Raw genomic sequence first — 18,338 nt, 5'->3', positions numbered from 1 at the left:
TAATCTGTATATTTTGTATGACTTTCTGTTTCACCACTTTTACCAGTATTCTCATTAAAGAAGCATTGCTTGCTTTCATTTTTTATTCCTTCCTTTCTGTTATTTTTTAAGACATTGAGAGAGAAACCAAAATAAGGCAGTTGGAAGAAAAAAATGAAAAAAAAAGATAAAGCTTATTCTAGAATAATCTGGGTTGTCTGTATGTCCTTGATTGGTATGTAGCTATTTTTCTGTTTGTTGTATTAAGCTATTATTCAGCAGATACTTAATATGCACCAAGCACTAGTCTAAGAACTGTACACAAATTAACTCATGTATTCTTCCCAGGGCCAGAAGATAAGTATTATCCTATTTTACAGATGAGGAAATTGGAAACATAGCTAATATGTGGTAGGGTTAGCATTCATAGTCTGCCTTGGAACCTTGTCTTAATCACTAATAGAACAACAGTTACTCAAGCAGAGAAAAGGAAATTGTCATTTATAGATAGAGAAATTAGGACATTATCCTGTATTTCAGCCCATTCCCCTAAAGCTTAGTATTGGCTATGAATGGGGGAAGTATTTATCTTATGAATTGAATGGATTGATGTAAGTTTAATAGAAAAGATTGTCCTCATATTTGCAGCCATGTTTTTTTACATTTAGAATCAGAAGGTACCTCTCTGAAAGAGATATCCACAACTTGTTTGCACACAAACTTTTTATTAAACATTGAATCATTAATTTTTGAAATCTAATAAGTGTAGTTATTTATTGTATCAGTTATTTATTGCTGTATAACAAACTACCCCAAAACCTAAAGCCTTAAAACATTGCTTAAAATTCTGCACATTGGGTTGGGCACAGTGGTGCATGCCTGTAATCCCAGCTGCTTGGGAAGGTGAGGCAGGAGGATCTCGAGTTCAAAGCCAGCCTCAGCAAAAGCAAGGTGCTAAGCAACTCAGTGAGACTGTTTCTAAATAAAATACAAAATAGGGATATGGCTCAGTGGTGGAGTGTCCCTGAATTCAATTCCTGGTAAACGTCCCCCCACCCCACCCCCGCACACCCCTGACCAAAGTGTGCACATTGGCCAGTGCTCAGTAGAGACAGCTTCTTTTTGCCTCCATGGAGGATTAACTGGGTGGCTTGGGTTGGAGGTCTCACTTTCAAGACAGTTCACTCATATGGTAGGTGCTGGCGTTCGCTAGGTCCTGAGCCAGGGCTTTGGGCCAGGGTTCTTGATTTATTTTGGGCCTCTCCAAAGCTGCTGGGGCTTCCTCACTGTATAGTGGCTGAGTTACAAGAATGAGCATCACCTGTTAGATAGTGCTTATTTTCTAATTGCTTTTTGAATGAATTTTTTTTTTCTCATTTGGCAAATTGCCCTTGCAAAGTGCATATTTCTTCCCATGGTATGATAATCCCTGGCTCTGAGAACTGCTGTTTAGAGTGTTCTTTTATCTTCACTTGAAGATTTTATTTTTTCATTCACCCACATTTTTATTTCTAGTAAATCATCCCCAGTTACTGTCAGCCTGTAAAAATAACCTGTGAACCACTCAATAAACAGAGAGAAGAAAACCTTTTTAAAGTTTGGAGAACTCTCTTGAGAACTCTTGTCTTTTACTCTTTAGCCTCAATTGCATTGAAAATTAACAAAATATCCTGTTGCTGGTTCTGGAAATAGTGCAATGAGTTTACCACCTGCTGTTCATGAATTATGAGTTAATTTTCCTAAAATGAAGATAGGAATTTTTCTTTTGACAAGAGGAAGAATAGTACATGAAGTTCATTTATTGGTTATTTTTTTTTTTTTTAAAGAACACCTGCTATGAGCCAGGCTTGCCTAGAACAAAACAGAAATCTCTGTACCCTTTAGTTTATATTCTAGTGGGAAGAGAGGCAAGACACATAATAAGTAAAATGATAAAGTTTACACAGAAATAAAATGTAGCAAGATAAATGGTTTGAACAACTGTGAGGGTGGTGGTTGGAGATATAGTGATCATTGTTCGGCAGATATTTGAGCCAAGGCTTAAAGGAAATGAAAGGACTAGCCATATGGATATTTGGGGGAAGAGCATTCCAGCAATTGTAAGGATCCAAGGGTGGAAGTATGGATTTTCAAGGAAATTCATGTGGTTTGGCTGTAGTAAGCAAGGGGGGAAAGTAGTAGGAGTACAGCCAGAGACGCTGAATGAAGTAAAATCCTTGGTCCTTTTAAAAATTTAGTCTTTTACCATGATAGAAATGGGTAGCCATCAAAGAACTTGAGCTATGGAGTGACATATGACCTGACCCCAATTTTAAGAGGATCACTCCAGTTGCCGTTTTGAGCATCTTGAACCAGGCTAGCAGGAACACAGCTGTGTCACTAACTGCATTGTGCCCTCTTTGGATTTTATCAAACATGTTCATATCTGTCGTTTCCTTTGAATTTCAGAAAAACACAATATTTGTTATTGTTTTTGAACACAGATCTTCTTTCTCCAGATTGTGTGCGCTTCCCACATTAAAACCTGAAGCTTTCCATGTTCTTTTCAACTTACATTTTTTTCAAGTGTAGTTTGAGCAGCAGCACCATATGATTTCTTTTTCCTTTCTTTCTTTTTTTGGTTTGGTGCTGAGGATTGAACCTAGGGCCTTGAGCCCGGTGGGCAAGTGCTCTGCCACTGAGCTAAATCCCCAACCCAGCATATGTTTTTTTTTGGAGACAAGAAACAGTATGAATCTTACATGCTAAGATGGTTTAAATTTAAAATTGACCTACTTGTACCATAAGAAAGCAGATTTTCAAGGGGTAGAGTAGACTTGGAGATGTGCCAATTTATGTTCAGCCACTTGGTATAAAGATTGGATATCTAAATCATATCTTAAGGATTAAATGGCTTTATTCATAATCCACAACAGTTGTTGGCTTTTAGAATTTCACAAATGAAAAAGGAAAGTAACAATTCTTATAATACTTCTTCCAGACTTTTGGGGAAATTGAGATCGTTTGTGTTTTATTAATCCATGCTTTTCAGGCTTACTGGCCCATGACATGAGCAAGTTTTTTTGGTGTACTGATTATTTTGTGGCTTAAAATAATTGTGACTCTTGTGGAAAAACATGTTTCTGATCATAGAGACATAGATCAGAGACTTCTATTTTCTTTTTTTTTTATTAGTTTATTTAAAAATACTGAATAGAACCTGGTTTAAAATAATTATAAAGAGTTTAGGTTAGGTTGCTTTATTAATATTATGAACTAGAAACAGTCATTGGACACAATCATTACATTCACCCTTCCTGGGACTAAGTCTTCTCTTCATATTCTTGGGAATTTAATTTTTCCAAAATTGACAAAAAGGAACATTGAATGATGGAAACAAACACTCAGACCCAGAATCTAAAAGTTCATATCAACAATAACTTTCTCATACTCTTTTCTATATTTGGCCATTACAAGGACTGTTAAATTCCTCTTAATATTTGTAGTGTCACAATTAGATAATTTTGAATTTTTGGCAGTGAAATAAAGTTCTTAGAAGTCTCTTAAATATTAATAAAAATGAGAAACATAAATCTGCAATTATTTACATGGCTAACCTTAGTTTCTGTAGGTCATTTCATAGAGCTCTAGTATTTATAATGTTTTGTATTTAGCTGAATTATCCAATTCAATTATTATTTCAATTATTATCTAAGTTTAGAATGTGTTTAGCTTGCCTGTATATAAACTTAAGAGAAATTTCTATAATTTTTTTTTTTCAATTTTACTTTAACACTGAAAATTTACAGGGAATGGAGGCCAAACTGCGAAAAAAACCAAAAAACCAACAAGTAAAGAACTTGAAAAGTGGGCTGGGGTTGTGGCTCAGTGGTAGAGTGTTTGCCTAGCACCTGTGAGGCACTGGATTTGATCCTTAGCACCTCATAAAAATAAATAAATAAAATAAAAGTATTATGTCCATCTATGACTAAGAAGAATATTTTTAAAAAAGAACATGAAAAGTTTCTTAACAGAATTGTTAAATATGCAATTTATCTTTTCAATGGGTAGATAATATCATTGAAACTCAGACTATTTGGATCCTAATTTTTCCTCCTTACTGTTTCCCTTGTTTAAAATATTTTGTTGACTATGTGTAATATTAGTGTTGTGAAGATGATTTTTTTAAGTCTATTCAATGAGATTTGAGCTCTTTGTCTAAAAAAATATAAAAGTTACTAAATTAGGTATAGTTAAGGGTATATTGTCATTACACTATTAAATCATTACCAACATGGAGAGTGGGAAAAATAGTGACCACTTATGAGTCAACATCAAAATTCATTTCCAACAAGTGTGGCTATAGTGCAGTCTAATTACAGATAAAACAGGCTGAGCAAATAGTTAAACTCAAAGCATTTTAAATTTATTTTTAGTTGTAGATAGGCAAAATGCCTTCATTCTTTCCTTCCTTCCCCCTCCCCTTTTTCCTCCCGTCCCCCTTGAACTTGCAGACCTCCTGCCTCACCCTCCTGAGTACCTAGGATTATAGAACATGTCCCATGACACTTAGCTCAAAATGATATTTAAAAAGGAATATGTAATATATGTAAATTATTCAGATGACTCTAAAAGCTCAAATATATTTAGAATTGAAGGGGAGAGAGGGAGAGAAGGGAAGGAAAAGATTCAAAATCAGTTAATAAGAAAAGTCTTAGGGTTTTGATTAATCCAGGATCAACTTAACTAGAATATGAAGACTAACTAAAAAAGCTTTTATGACATTATTCTGTATCATTAAAGTATTATCTAGAACCAGGCAAGGAATTATCCTGCAATGGTCATTCCACTTGAGAAGCACTGTGGCCAATGCTGGATACCACCTCTGAGAAGCATGCTAATAGAATGTGACTAAATGTGCTGAAGGAAACCAAGACTCTTGTAAAGAGGAACATGTGAAAGAACCAAGAAACCATAAATTTAAAAAGGAAGGCCTGGGAAGGGGGGATGTTGGATGTCTTTGGACAGTGAAAGAAGGCTTGCTTATACTTGTTCTGAATAGTCAGAGTCCAGAATTAGTACCAAAAATTGGAAATTATGAGGAAACACATTTCTGGTTAAAACAAGAGGAAATTTTTTTTTTTTTTTTTTTTTTTGGTGGTACTGGGGATTAAACCCAGGGGCGCTTAATGACCAAGCCACATCCCTAGCCCTTTTTGTATTCTATTTAATGACAGGGTCTTGCTGAGTTGCTTAGGGCCTCACTAATTTGCTGAAGCTGGCTTGGAACTGGAGATCCTGGGCAAGTTACTTAGACCCTGGCTTAAAATTAAAAAACAAACAAACAAACAAACAAAATCCTAAAAGGGCTAGTGATGTAATTCAATGGTAGAGTGCTTACCTAGCATGCCTCAACTTCCTGAGCCATTGGGATTACTGGCATGAGCCACGGTGCTTGGCAGGAAACTCTTAATAATTAGAATGATAGATCTAGTTGGAGGGAACTGGGAGTGCTGCAGCCAAATGGGAATATTAATATGATTATTTTAATAATGCAATGGAGTAGGGGTTGAATGAACTAAGGTTTTGTCAACTTAAGGGAAAGTTCATAACTTTGATTTTACTTAAGTAGATTTTTATTTTTTGGCACCACACATGAGAAAATTATAAAACAAATAATTTAAAAAATGTAAATCTCAAAACAAAAAAAATTCTTTAATTAATTACAGCTCCCACCCCCATTGATGTCATTTACTGCTTGTCTCATGTTTTCTTAAATACTTACGAGGCTAAGTTTATTTAGGTATTCCACTAGGCTGTACTGATTTGTGACTGCTCAAGTAAACATTCAGTCTGAAATCTACAATTGTAATTAAAAAATATAGCCTCAATTGTGGCAAAATTAAATTTTATGCAATGGCCATAATTTCTGAGTTTATAACTTGTAAACTCTGAGTTTACAGTGTGCCAAAATGCCACAGTATACCATGTGAGAATCACTGGGCAGCAATGATTGCTAGGGCTAAAGGGGAGAATGGGAAATATTATATAATAAAAGATCCGAAAGATTCTAGAAAGATATATCTGCCTCCCTCCAACACTGCTCTCCCCTCAACACTGTTCTCCCCATCTTTGGAGGTAAGCTATTATATCCCAAAGAACTCCTTTTAGAACCATGGGAGCATTAACTTTTTCCATCAGCTCTACTTTCTGTTTTCACTTCATTCTTCTAAATAGAATCTTTTATGCCTAGCTAGGGAGGTTTCACTCTTTGTATTGGATTTCAAGATTATGACTGGTGTAAATTACGTATGTGGCATCATGAAATACAGTATACACATAAAAATGTTATTGGTGAACCAGGTTTCCAAGCCACCAATTTAATCTGATTAATGAATTAAAAGTGTTAAAAAACTATTGGAGTATTTGATATAGGTATCAATATATGACACATTATGTATTTTTTTGTCCCCAAATGCTTGTACCTAACAGGAGAATATACATTAGATGAAAAAAGATATTGGCAAGGGTGGGGAGAAAGAAGTAAACAAAAAATTTTACATGTAAATAAAAATAGAAGTATTTTTAAGATAAATTTTTTTGTTAGTTTTATTTGATAGTTTGCCTCCTGGATTTGCAAAAGGCTAATAACAAATTTGACTATTGAAAGAGAATAATTCTTATTTCATTTGAAGCATTCTGTAATTGAAAACATCAATTTGCAGCATCCAGGAGGACTTATTTCAATTATTATCTAAGTTTAGAATGTGTTTATATGTAGGTTGTACATATTTCTAGTTTGTATACTTTGTGTTTGTCAGCTTTCCATTGCTGTAACAAATATCTGAGATAAATCAGCTTAAAAAAGGAAAGGCTTATTTTGGCTCATGATTTTAGAGGTTTCAGTCTATGATCACTTGGCACTGTTGCTTTGGGACTTTAGTGGCACAGTGCATGATCGATCGCAAGAGCATGTGGCAAAGTAGGCTTATTCACCTTATGGTGGTTGGGAAGTGAAAGAGAGAGGATGAGGAGGGTCTTGGGGTCCCAATATCTTCTTCAAGGGTACATATCAGTTGAACTAACTTCCTTCTACCAGGTACCAACTTCTAGTTTCTGTCACATCTGAACAGTGCCATGGACTGAGACTAGGTCTTCATTCAACACATGGACTTTTAGAGGACATTTAAGATCCAAGTTATAGCAAGCAACTTAAAATGCCTAACATTTTTGCTGCATGTGTGGACATGTGAAGGAAGTCATATACATGTATATGTGACATTTTAATTTTAACGGTTGCTTTATGTTTTTAAAATTTTCAGCATGCTGGAACAGGATTCTAGAAGAATGAACCCTAATGTGAGCCCTGCAAATCAAAGGAGGCACCTTTTAGAATTTTCTACTAAAGAAGTACAGGACACATCAGATGGTATCATCCAGAAAAACAGCTACAGGTTAGATGGCATGTTAATCCAATTGATTTATTAAAATGAAACAGTTCTATCTAATATAACTTTACATTTCAATTGTTTGTATATAGATTTGAAGAGTAGAACAGATGAATTACTGAGACCATTAATAATTTTATTTTTAAGATTAATTCTAAGAGTAAATTTCCAGTTTTAGAATTCTTGTTGACATGTGACTGAAAAATCTTAGTTTGTGTGCAGTATCCACATACATTGAAACACAAATATTATATTAAAACACATATAGAATCTTTAGTTCTTTCATTATTTTATGTGTTTGTATATTTAATTTATCTAATACTTGTTTCTGTATCATCTGTGAGTGGATATGATATGGTGGAGTGATAAGGTTGAAACTTTTTCAGTCATTAGGTAAAACTAAGTGTACTTTTTGTTGTGGTCTTTGCTGAATCCCTTCCTTGTTGTAATTTAATACTGACTTGATAAATTTTCATACTGGTTGTCAATAGCAAAAGACTTAGAATTAAATGAAAATGTAATTCCAATATTCTGTTAGCTAGAAGAAGGTTATAGTGACTCTTTTCATAGCTGTACTTTTTGATAAACATTTACCTGTGGTTTTGGAATTTTTGTCAGAGTCAAATGGATCCAGGGACTTGACTTATAAATCTAAGAGAGGTCTTAGTATGGCAACCATTCCACAGTATAATACTTGAAAATTATTAAATATTTGTTTACTCTGAGGTTTTACAAACTGAGGGCTAGAGAGAAATCATTGTTTCTGACTTTTACTCTGTTATACCCATACTATTGATTAAGGTTATGACCATAGGTACAGACTTGTCTTCGTACCTGAAAATAAAATGCGGTATTCATTTTGTTCTAGGAGTTTGAACTGTGCAAAGTACTATGCTAGGTGTAGCAGAAGATCCAAAGGATTATATAGCAAATTATGTAATACAACACAGCATGTGATAGAAGCCATTAGGAGAACATTACATAATATTTTTTTTTGTTACTGGAGATTGAACTCAGGGGCACTCGACCACTGAGCCACATCCCTAGCTCTATTTTTTATTTTATTTAGAGACAGGGTCTCACTGAGTTGCTTAGCACCTTGTTTTTGCTGAGGCTGGCTTTGAACTCACATTGCTCCTGTCTCAGCCTCCCAAGCTGCTGGGATTACAGGTGTGCACCACCGTGCCTTGTTTTTCTATGTATCAAAATTTGCCACTTAAAAATTTTGGGTCACTTGCTCATCTTTAAATTAAATTTTTCTTTCTTTTTTTTTTTTTTTAACTGTTGAATTCTTTGATATCCTTATGTTCTGGATATTAATTGCTTATTGGATCAGTAGTTATCAGATATTTTCTTATATTCTGTGAGTTGTTTCTTCACTCTTGATTATTTTCTTTGTGGTACAAAAGCTTTTTAATTTGATATAATCCATTTGTTAATTTTTTGCTTTTGTTGCTTGTGCTTTTGGGGTCGTATCCAAAAAACCTTTGCCCAGATCAATGTCCTGAAGTATTTTCTCTATGTTTTCTTATAGTTGTTTCATAGGTTCAAGTCTTATATTTAAGTTCTTGATTCATTTTGAGTTGATTTTTGTATATGGCAGGCTTTTTTCTTCTGTACATGGATATCCAGTTTTCCTAGCACCATTTATTGAAGAACCTTGTTTAAACATTTTAAAAATAAGTTTCTTTTATATTTACAAAATTTATTTTCAAAATTATTTTTAGTATGAACAGGGTGCTGGGCCTTGAGTGTTTAAACATATTGATACACTGTTTTGAGTTTCTTCTATGCCTAGCACAAGTGCTGTATGTGTGTACTTACAAAGGAAGCCTGGTTTGCTTTAGAGCTATATATAGCATGTGCATATGTGTAACATTTGTTCTTACTGCCTTTGTAAAAAATCAGTTGGTTATAAATATATGAATTTATTTCTGAGATCCCTATTCTGTTTTAATTGTTTGTGTGTTTTTATGCCCATACCATGCTCTTTTGGTTACTATAGCTTCATAATAAGTTTTAAAGTCAGATATTATAAAGCCTTTAGTATTGTTCTTCTAGCTGAGGATTGATTTGGCTCTTTAGGGTCTGTGGTTCTATACAGATTTTAGAAGTGTGTTGTGTATTTTTGTGAAGAAAGCATTTGATAGGAATTGCATTGACTCAGTAGATTGCTTTGGGTAGCATGGACATTTTAACAATATTAATTCTTCCCATCCATGAACATGGGATGTCTTTCCATTTTTCTCCATCTTCTGTGAATTCTTTCATTGATGTTTTGTAAGTTTCATTGTAGATATCAACAACTTCCTTGTTTAAATTTATTCCTAGGTATTTAAAAAAAATTTATTTATTGTAGCTATTGTGAATGGGATTACTTTCTTGATTTCTTTCTCAGCAGTTTTGTTATCGGTGTATTAAAAAGCTACTGGTTTTCTTTTTGAATTTTTATTTATTTAATTTTTATAGATGGGATTGTGTTGAGGGTTGATCTTCTTAAATCTAGATGGCACTGTGGTCATTACCAAACATTCCATTGTGTGCTTCTTTTAAAAATCACAGAGATTCAAAGGCCAAAAAAGTATTTAAAGTTTATGTTTTATCTGTGTTCTTTGGTTTATACAACTAGCTAAAAATATAAAGATGATAAATACCTGTAACATCAACTCTAATTGTCCCATATTGCTTTTTTTTCATTGCTTTTGAGCTTATTTGATTTTATTGACTTTTTCTCATCACATTAGCAAATGAAGAGATCTTTATTTTGTTTTTAATACATCCTGAGCAAGTTCTCAATAAATGTTAACATAAGGAATGAATGCCAGTTAGTTTTAGAAAAATTACCATATTAAAGTACACATTTTAAATACTTGAATCATCTTTTTTTTTTTTTCTTTTTCCTGGGCTTCTTGGGTTTGAAGAATTGCAGTGATGACTGAAGGACAAAAAATTAGGCAGCTTTTACAAAGTCTCATAGAATTTCATGTTAAGGGTGAAGCCAGAAACAAAAGAAGTAATTACATTCTTTCCTATTCTGTCATTCTAAAAGTGATTTATGTTAAGTATTTTAAAATTGAGACATGCAAAGAAACACTACTGGCTTCTGCTAAACTCTTATATTAGATTTTTTTTTTCCTTTGGAACAAACAAAAAAAATCTCAGAAGGAGACATTTGCTTAAGTGTGGAAACAGAAAGGGACTCTTTCATATTGACTGAAAATGTAGATGGGACAAGGTTTTGGATTATATGTGTCATTTGAAGTTATCAAAATTACACGTCAGTTGAATTTCCACAGTGTTTAACTGCATGAGCAGTTAGCAATGTTAATGAAATATCCTATACATTTGTAAAGGTGGTATCACAAAACTTGTTTGAATACAGTTAAAAACATAAAACTACTGATCTTTATATTGATTTTGTATCCTGCAATCTTACTGATTTATCAGTTTTAACAGTTTCGGTAGAATCTTCAGATTTTTCTCTATATAAAATAAAGTTGTCTGCAACATGGAGGTTGATCTTTTCTTTTACTCTTTGGATGTCCTTTATTTCTTCTCTTGCTTTATTGCTCTGGCTAAGACTTCCAATACCATATTGAATAAGAGTGGTGAAAGTGAACACCTTTGTCTTGTTCCTCATCTTAGAGGAACATATTTCTGCTTTTACGCATGTAGTATAATGTTGGCTTAGGGTTTGTCACATGTAGCCTTTATTGCATTGAGGTAGTTAACTGATTAAAAAAGCATATTATTTATTTTTTAGTTGTAGTTGGACAAAATACCTTTATTTTATTTATTTTTATGTGGTGCTGAAGATTGAACCTAGGGCCTCACAAGTGCTAGGCCAGTGCTCTACTGCTGAGTCACAACCCCAGTTCCTATAACTGATTTTTGAAGGTTTTTTTTTTAATCACAAAGGAATGTCAAATTTTATCAAATGCTTTTTATTCATATATTCTTGTGTTCATAGAGCGTTTTTTTTTTTGCACATATTGATTTGCATATGTTGAACCATCCTTGTATCTCTGGAATAAATCTCACTGGATCCTGAGTCAAGTTGCCAGTATTTGGTTGAGAATCTTTGTGTCTATGTTCATTACGGATATTAGTCTATAGATTTCTTTTTGGTTGATGTGCCCTTGTCTGGTTTTGATACCAGGTTAATGTTGGCCTTACAGAATGAGTTTGGAAGGGTGTCATCTCTTTCAGTTTTTTTAGAATAGTGTGAGAAGCATGAGTATTAGTTCTTCTTTAAAGGTGTGGTAAGAGTCAGCAGTGAAACCATCCAGTCCTGGGCTTTTCTTTTTTGGGGAGATGTTTATTGATTTAGTCTCCTTACTTATTTTTGGCTTGTTCTCATTTTCTACATTCTTATCTGTATTTATTTTTAAACACAGTTTGTTTTATATTATTTTTCATTTTTTAGGAGAATTGTGGTTCAAATAAAAAAGGAGTAGATTACAATCCCAGTATATAATATTGTATTTGCCTTTCAGTTAATTAATTGCATCTATTTTTTTCACTGTTAGAAGTGGGTGCTATGTAAATAATGTGCCTGTATAATTTATCAACCAAACTAGGACACTTTAAGAAGTAAAGGTAGTGCTGGTAATGATTATATCAGAACATCATGCATAAATCAGACTGTCTTGGATAAACTGTAAAGGATTGTGAAGCTCCGTATTAGACATCAGCCATAACCTGTCTTTAATCTTGGAATTCCCATTAACTCTAGCTCCCTAAGATTATTATTTACTTTAGTGATTTATTTTCTGAATATTTTGCAATTGATATAGAATGGTTCACAAGCAGCCCAGAACTGTCTCTGTGTTAGTTTGAGACTAATTGTTTCCAGATTGTACATTGGCTTAGGTTTTTCCCTTTCCTTTCTCCTGAAGCTCCACCCAAACCCTCTCTGGTATTTATCCTATCAGATTTTTTTTTCTCTTCCTCAAAATATTTTTGGCTGTTAGAACAAAGCCAGGGAGCATGGATGTGCAGAAATCATTACTAGAGCTTATTACAAGGAAAGAAAATTATATATCAGAAATATATTTTTTTAAAATATTTTATCTTTTAAATAATTTTATCTTCTTCTGAGAAGTGTCTGTTCAGCTCCTTAGCCTATTTTTTATTGGGTTGTTTGTGTTTTTGGTGTTAAGTTTTTTGAGTTCTTTTTTTTTTTAATAATTTTTAATATTTATTTTTTAGTTCTTGGCGGACACAACATCTTTGTTGGTGTGTGGTGCTGAGGATCGAACCCGGGCCGCACGCATGCCAGGCGAGCGCGATACCGCTTGAGCCACATCCCCAGCCCCTTTTGAGTTCTTTATATCTCCTGGAGATTAGTTTTCTATCTGACATGTGTGTGTGTGTGGCAAAAATGTAGGCTCTTTCTTCACTTCATTGATTGTTTCTTTTCCTGAGAAGAAGCATTTCAGTTTGAGTCCATCCCATTTATTAATCACTGATTTTATTTCTTGAGCTTTAGGAGTCTTGTTAAGGAAGTTGGGACCTAATCTGACATGATGAAGATTTGGGCCTACTTTTTCCTCTATTATGCACAGGGTCTCTGGACTAATTCCTAGGTCCTTGATCCACTTTGAGTTGAGTTTTGTGCATGGTGAGAGGTAGGGGTTTATAAAAATCATTTTGCTACATATGGATTTCCAGTTCTCCCAACACCATTTATTGAAGAGGTTATCTTTTCTCCACTGTATGTTTTTGGCACCTTTGTCTAGTGTGAGATAACTATATTTATGTGGGTTTGTCTCTGTATCTTCTATTCTGTACCATTGGTCTACAAGTCTGTTTTGGTGCCAATACCATGTTGCTTTTGTTACTATAGCTCCGAGGTATAGTTTAGTGTCTGGTATTGTGATGCCTCCTGCTTCACTCTTCTTGCTAAGGATTGCTTTGCCTATTCTGGGTCTCCTATTTTTCCAAATGAATTTCATGATTGCTTTTTCTGTTTTTATAAGGAATGATATTGGAATTTTAATTGGAATCACAATGAATCTGTATAGTGCTTAGGTAGTATGGCCATTTTGACAGTATTAATTTTGCCTATCCAAGAGCATGGGAGATCTTTCCATTTTTTTAAAATTTTGATTTGTTATATATGACAACAGAATGCATTACAATTCATATTACACATACAGAGCACAATTTTTCCCCAATTAGTAGGCTCTCACCTCACTAATTGTTTCTTTTGCTGAGAAGAAGCTTTTTATTTTGATTCCATCCCATTTATTGATTCTTGATATTAATTGTTATGCTATAAGAGTCTTATTAAGGAAGTTGGGGCCTAATCCCACATGATGGAGATTTGTGCCTACTTTTTCTTCTAATAGACTCGGTGTCTCTGGTTTAATTCCTAGGTCCTTGATCCACTTTGAGTTGAGTTTTGTATATGGTAAGAGATAGGGCTTTAATTTCATTTGGTTGCATATGGATTTCCAATTTTCCCTGCACCATTTATTGAAGAGGCTATCTTTTCTCCAATGTATGTTTTTGGTGCCTTTGTCAAATATAAGATAACTAATTATGTGATAAGATAACTAAATATAAGATGTAATTATGTGGGTTAGTCTCTGTGTCCTCTCTTCTGTACTGTTGGTCTACAAATCTATTTTGGTGCCCATACTATGCTGTTTTTTTTACTGTTGCTCTGTTGTATAGTTTAAGGTCTGGTATAGTGTGTCAACTGCTTCGCTCTTCTTGCTAAGGGTTGCTTTAGCTTTTCGGGTCTCTTATTTTTCCAGATGAATATCGTGACTACTTTTTCTATTTCTATGAGGAATGTCATTGGGATTTTGATTGGACTTGCATTAAATCTGTATAATGCTTTTGGTAGTATGATCATTTTGACAATATTAATTCTGCCTATCCAAGCCAAGGGAAATCTTTCCATTTTCTAAGGTCTTCTTCAATTTCTTTCTTTAGTGTTCTGTAGTTTTCATTGTAGAAGTCTTTTACCTCTTTTGTTAAGTTGATTCCCAAGGTTTTTTTTTTTTTTTTGAGGCTAATGTGAATGAGGTAGTTTTCCTAATTCCTCTTTTAGTGTATTCATCACTTATGTACAGAAATGCATTTGACTTATGGATGTTGATTTTATATCCTGCTACTTTGCTGATTCATTTATGCATTCTAGAAGTCTTCTGGTGGAGTTTTTTGGATCCTCTAAGTATAGAATCGTGTCAGCGAAAAAAGACAGTTTGAGTTCTTTTCTCATCCATATTCCTTTAATTTCTTTCATCTGTCTAATTGCTCTGGCTAGACTATGTTGAATAGAACTGGTGAAAGAGGGCATCCCTGTCTTGTTCCAGTTTTTACAGCTGAACAGATTCTTTTCAGAAGAATATATACACTCAATCAACAAATATATGAAAAAATGTTCAATATCTTTAGTAATTAAAGAAATGCAAATCAAACTACTCTAAGATTTCACTCATGCCAGTCAAAATGGCAGGTATAAAAAATACAGACAACAATAAATGTTGGTGAGAGTATGGGGGAAAAGGCACTCTCATACATTGCTGGTGGGACTGTAAATTGGTACAACCAATCTGGAAAACAGTTACATTGCTGGTGGGACTACAACTTGGTACAACCAATTGGAAAGCAGTGTGGAGATTCCTTAGAAAAGTTGGAATGGAACCACCATTTTACCCAGCTATCCCACTCCTCAGTCTATATCCAAAGGACTTAAAATCAGCATACTATAGTAACGCAGCAATATTAATGTTCATAGCAGCTCAGTTCACAATAGCTAAACTGTGGAAGCAACCTAGATGTCCTTCAGTAGATGAATGGATAAAGAAACTGTGGTATATATACACAATGGAATATTATTCAGCATTAAAAGAGAATAAGATTATGGCATTTGCAGATAAATGGATGGAGTTGGAGAATATCATGCTAAGCGAAGTAAGCCAATCCCAAAAAAATCAATGGCCGAATGTTCTCTCTGATATGTGGGTGCTGATCCAAAAACAGGGAGGAGGGAGGTATGGCAAAAATGGAGGAACTGTGATTGGGCAATAGGAGGGAGAGTATGGAGAGTATGGAGAGTATGGGGACAGGAAAGATGGTGGAATGAGATGGATGTCATTACCTTAGATACATGTATGACTGTACATGCTACATCGTGTACAACCAAAGAAATCTAAAGTTGTGCTTCAGTTGTGTACAATGAATCAAAATACATTCTGCTCTCATATATATCTAGTTAGAATAAATAAATAAATTTAAAAAATAAAATAGTCTTAGACTTTTCTCAAGGACTACCTTGCTTATAGTTTTGTAAGTGTATAGGCATGATTTTTAACATAATGTATATGTGACAGGTCTTTGTAAGATTTTTTTTTTGTGTGTGTGTGTATGTGTGTGTGTGTGTGTGTGAGAGAGAGAGAGAGAGAGAGCAGCTGCCTCTTACAGGCATTCATTTACCAAGCACAAGACAGATATTTTTCCCTCTCCCTCCACTGTTAATTTTAGGCTGATCTCTTTCTTTGTGTATAGTCATTTCCTGTGTATCAACATTTTTGTTTTATTCCAAACAACTTAGCTCTATTTAACCTTAATAGCCAGAGGAGAGGACAAAAAGAATGTTCCTCGGGCTGGGGCTGGGGCTGAGTGGCAGAGCGCCTGCCTTGCACGTGTGAGGCACTGGGTTCGATCCTCAGCACCACATAAAAATAAACAAATAAAATAAAGGCATGCTGTCTACCTATAACTACAAAAATTAAAAAAAAAAAAAAAGAATGTTCCTGATACAAGTTGCAGGGAAGAATGTTCTATATATCTTCAGCTCTTGTTTCTTTTCCCTTGCATATGGCATACACACAGATCTCTGACTTTTACCTTTTTTTTTTCTTTTGACTTTTACCTTTTTAAAAAAATTTGTAGGGGCTGGGGATGTGGCTCAAGCGGTAGCATGCTCGCCTGGCATACACGGGGTGCTTGGTTCCATCCTCAACACCACATAAAAATAAAATAAAGATGTTGTGTCCGCCGAGAACTAAAAAATAAAATATTGAAAAATTCTTTCTCTCTCTCTCTCTCTAAAAAAAAATTGTTCTTTTTATTTATACATGATACTAGAATGTATTTTGACATTATATGTATATGGAGTACAACTTTGCTAACATCCATAGCCCAGTAGGAATGACGCCTGGCATTTTTGGTTGAAAGGTGACGCCAGCAAGCCATTGAGATGATAATGATTATGTTAAGATGTGCATTCAGTTGGATATTAGACCCCTGCTGCCTGCCTGGGCCTGCTACTTTGGAGCTCTCAGGGACTCCTGGAGAGTTACCATTGGTTGGGGAAGTAAGGTAGGAGGGATTTCCGGAGGAGGGATTGCCCGTTGCTGTGGTGTGATCCAGGAGAAGGCCACGTCCGGGGCGTTAGCGGGAGTTTGGGAAATAAAGTTTGTTCCTGCTTGAGTGGCTCATGATTTTGTGCCCAGCCAGACTGTGGCACAACTTCTCTTTCTTCTAGTTGTACATGATGTAGAATTACATTGCTTGTGTAATCACATATGCACATAGGATAGTAATATCTGATTAATTCTACTATCTTTCCTATTCCCATTTCTCCTCCCTTCCCTTCATTCCCCTTTGTCTAATCCAAAGTACTTCTATTCTCCCTTAATCCCCTTCTTATTGTCAATTAGCTTCCGCATATCGGAGAAAAAGTTCAGCCTTTGTTTTTTGGGGGATCGGCTTACTTCACTTAGCATGATATTCTCCAGTTCCATCCATTTACTGGCAAATGCCATAATTTCATTCTTATTTATGGAAGAGTAATACTCCATGTGTAGAGACAACATTATTTTCTTTATCCATTCATCTGTTGAAGGGCACCTAGGTTTTAGCTATTGTGAATTGAGCTTCTGTAAACATTGATGTGTCTGTGTTGCTATAGTATGCTGAATTTAAGCCCGTTGGTAGAAACTGAGGAGTGGGATAGCTGAATCAAATGGTGGTTCCATTCCAAGTAGTCTGAGGATTTATGTGTGTTAATTTTATATCCTGCTTCTTTCCTGATTCATTTATGTATTCTAGAAGTTTTCTGGTAGAATTTTCTGGGTCTTCTAAATATAGAATCATGTCATCAGCAAATGGTGACAGTTTGAGTTCTTTTTTTCCTATTCATATCCCTTTAATTTCTTTCTTCTGTCTGAATTTATCTTGAAGTTAGCTTTCCACTCTGCCAAAATTATTTTTGTCAAGGAGGCCAGTGATTTCAGTATTGCCAAATCCAGTGGAAATTTCTGTCTTCATCTTAACTTCACCTCTCCTTAGCATTTGACTGTGTGGATCACTCTCTCCTTGAAAAGACATTTCTTTTGTGGTGCTACATATGTTAGTCTTCCATTTTACTGACGATGTTCATAGTTTGTTTTTGTTTGGTTGGTTGGTTGGTTTCGGTGGGCTCCTCCTCTATCCAAATATCAAAGTTTTGAACTGTGAGCTTTTTTGTTTTTTTCTGCCTAAGTGACTCACCCATAATTTAACACAGAATCCATATGATGTCTGAGATGTATGTTTCTAGTCCATATTTCTCTTTTGAGTCATCAAACTCCAAACACATGTATCTACTTGTCTCCTTGGCCCACCCCATCTTTTTCCAGAGATTGAACCCAGGGACACTTTACCACTAAGGGACATCTCATCCTTTTTAATTTTGTTTAGTTTTAACACAGGGCCTCACCAAGTTGCTAAGGGCCTTGCTAAATTGCTAAGGCTGACCTCAAACTTAAATCTTCCTGCCTCAGCCTCCCAAGTTGCTGGAATTACATGTGTGCACCCCGGCTTGACTTCTCTTTTGTAATATTTCAAACTTAACATATGCAAGGTGTAATTTGGTTCCTTTTCTTGTTGTACCTCCAATTGGTTTTCTACAACAGTCTTCATTTTTTTTTC

General features: G+C 34.7%; 1 protein-coding gene across 3 annotated transcripts in view; it reads left to right on the top strand.

The window, feature by feature from the left end:
• Window positions 1-18,338, top strand: part of Atf6 (activating transcription factor 6) — a 208,009-nt gene that overhangs the window by 69,120 nt on the left and 120,551 nt on the right. For all 3 annotated transcript variants that reach the window (XM_077791002.1, XM_077791001.1, XM_077791003.1), the window contains one exon: window positions 7,281-7,412. In XM_077791002.1, coding sequence (XP_077647128.1) covers window positions 7,281-7,412 — 132 coding nt within the window. The remainder of the gene's footprint in view (window positions 1-7,280; window positions 7,413-18,338) is intronic.

This window comes from Urocitellus parryii, chromosome 11, assembly GCF_045843805.1.
Source record: "Urocitellus parryii isolate mUroPar1 chromosome 11, mUroPar1.hap1, whole genome shotgun sequence".
Taxonomy (NCBI): domain Eukaryota; kingdom Metazoa; phylum Chordata; class Mammalia; order Rodentia; family Sciuridae; genus Urocitellus; species Urocitellus parryii.
This window is presented reverse-complemented; position numbering and strand designations above follow the sequence as displayed.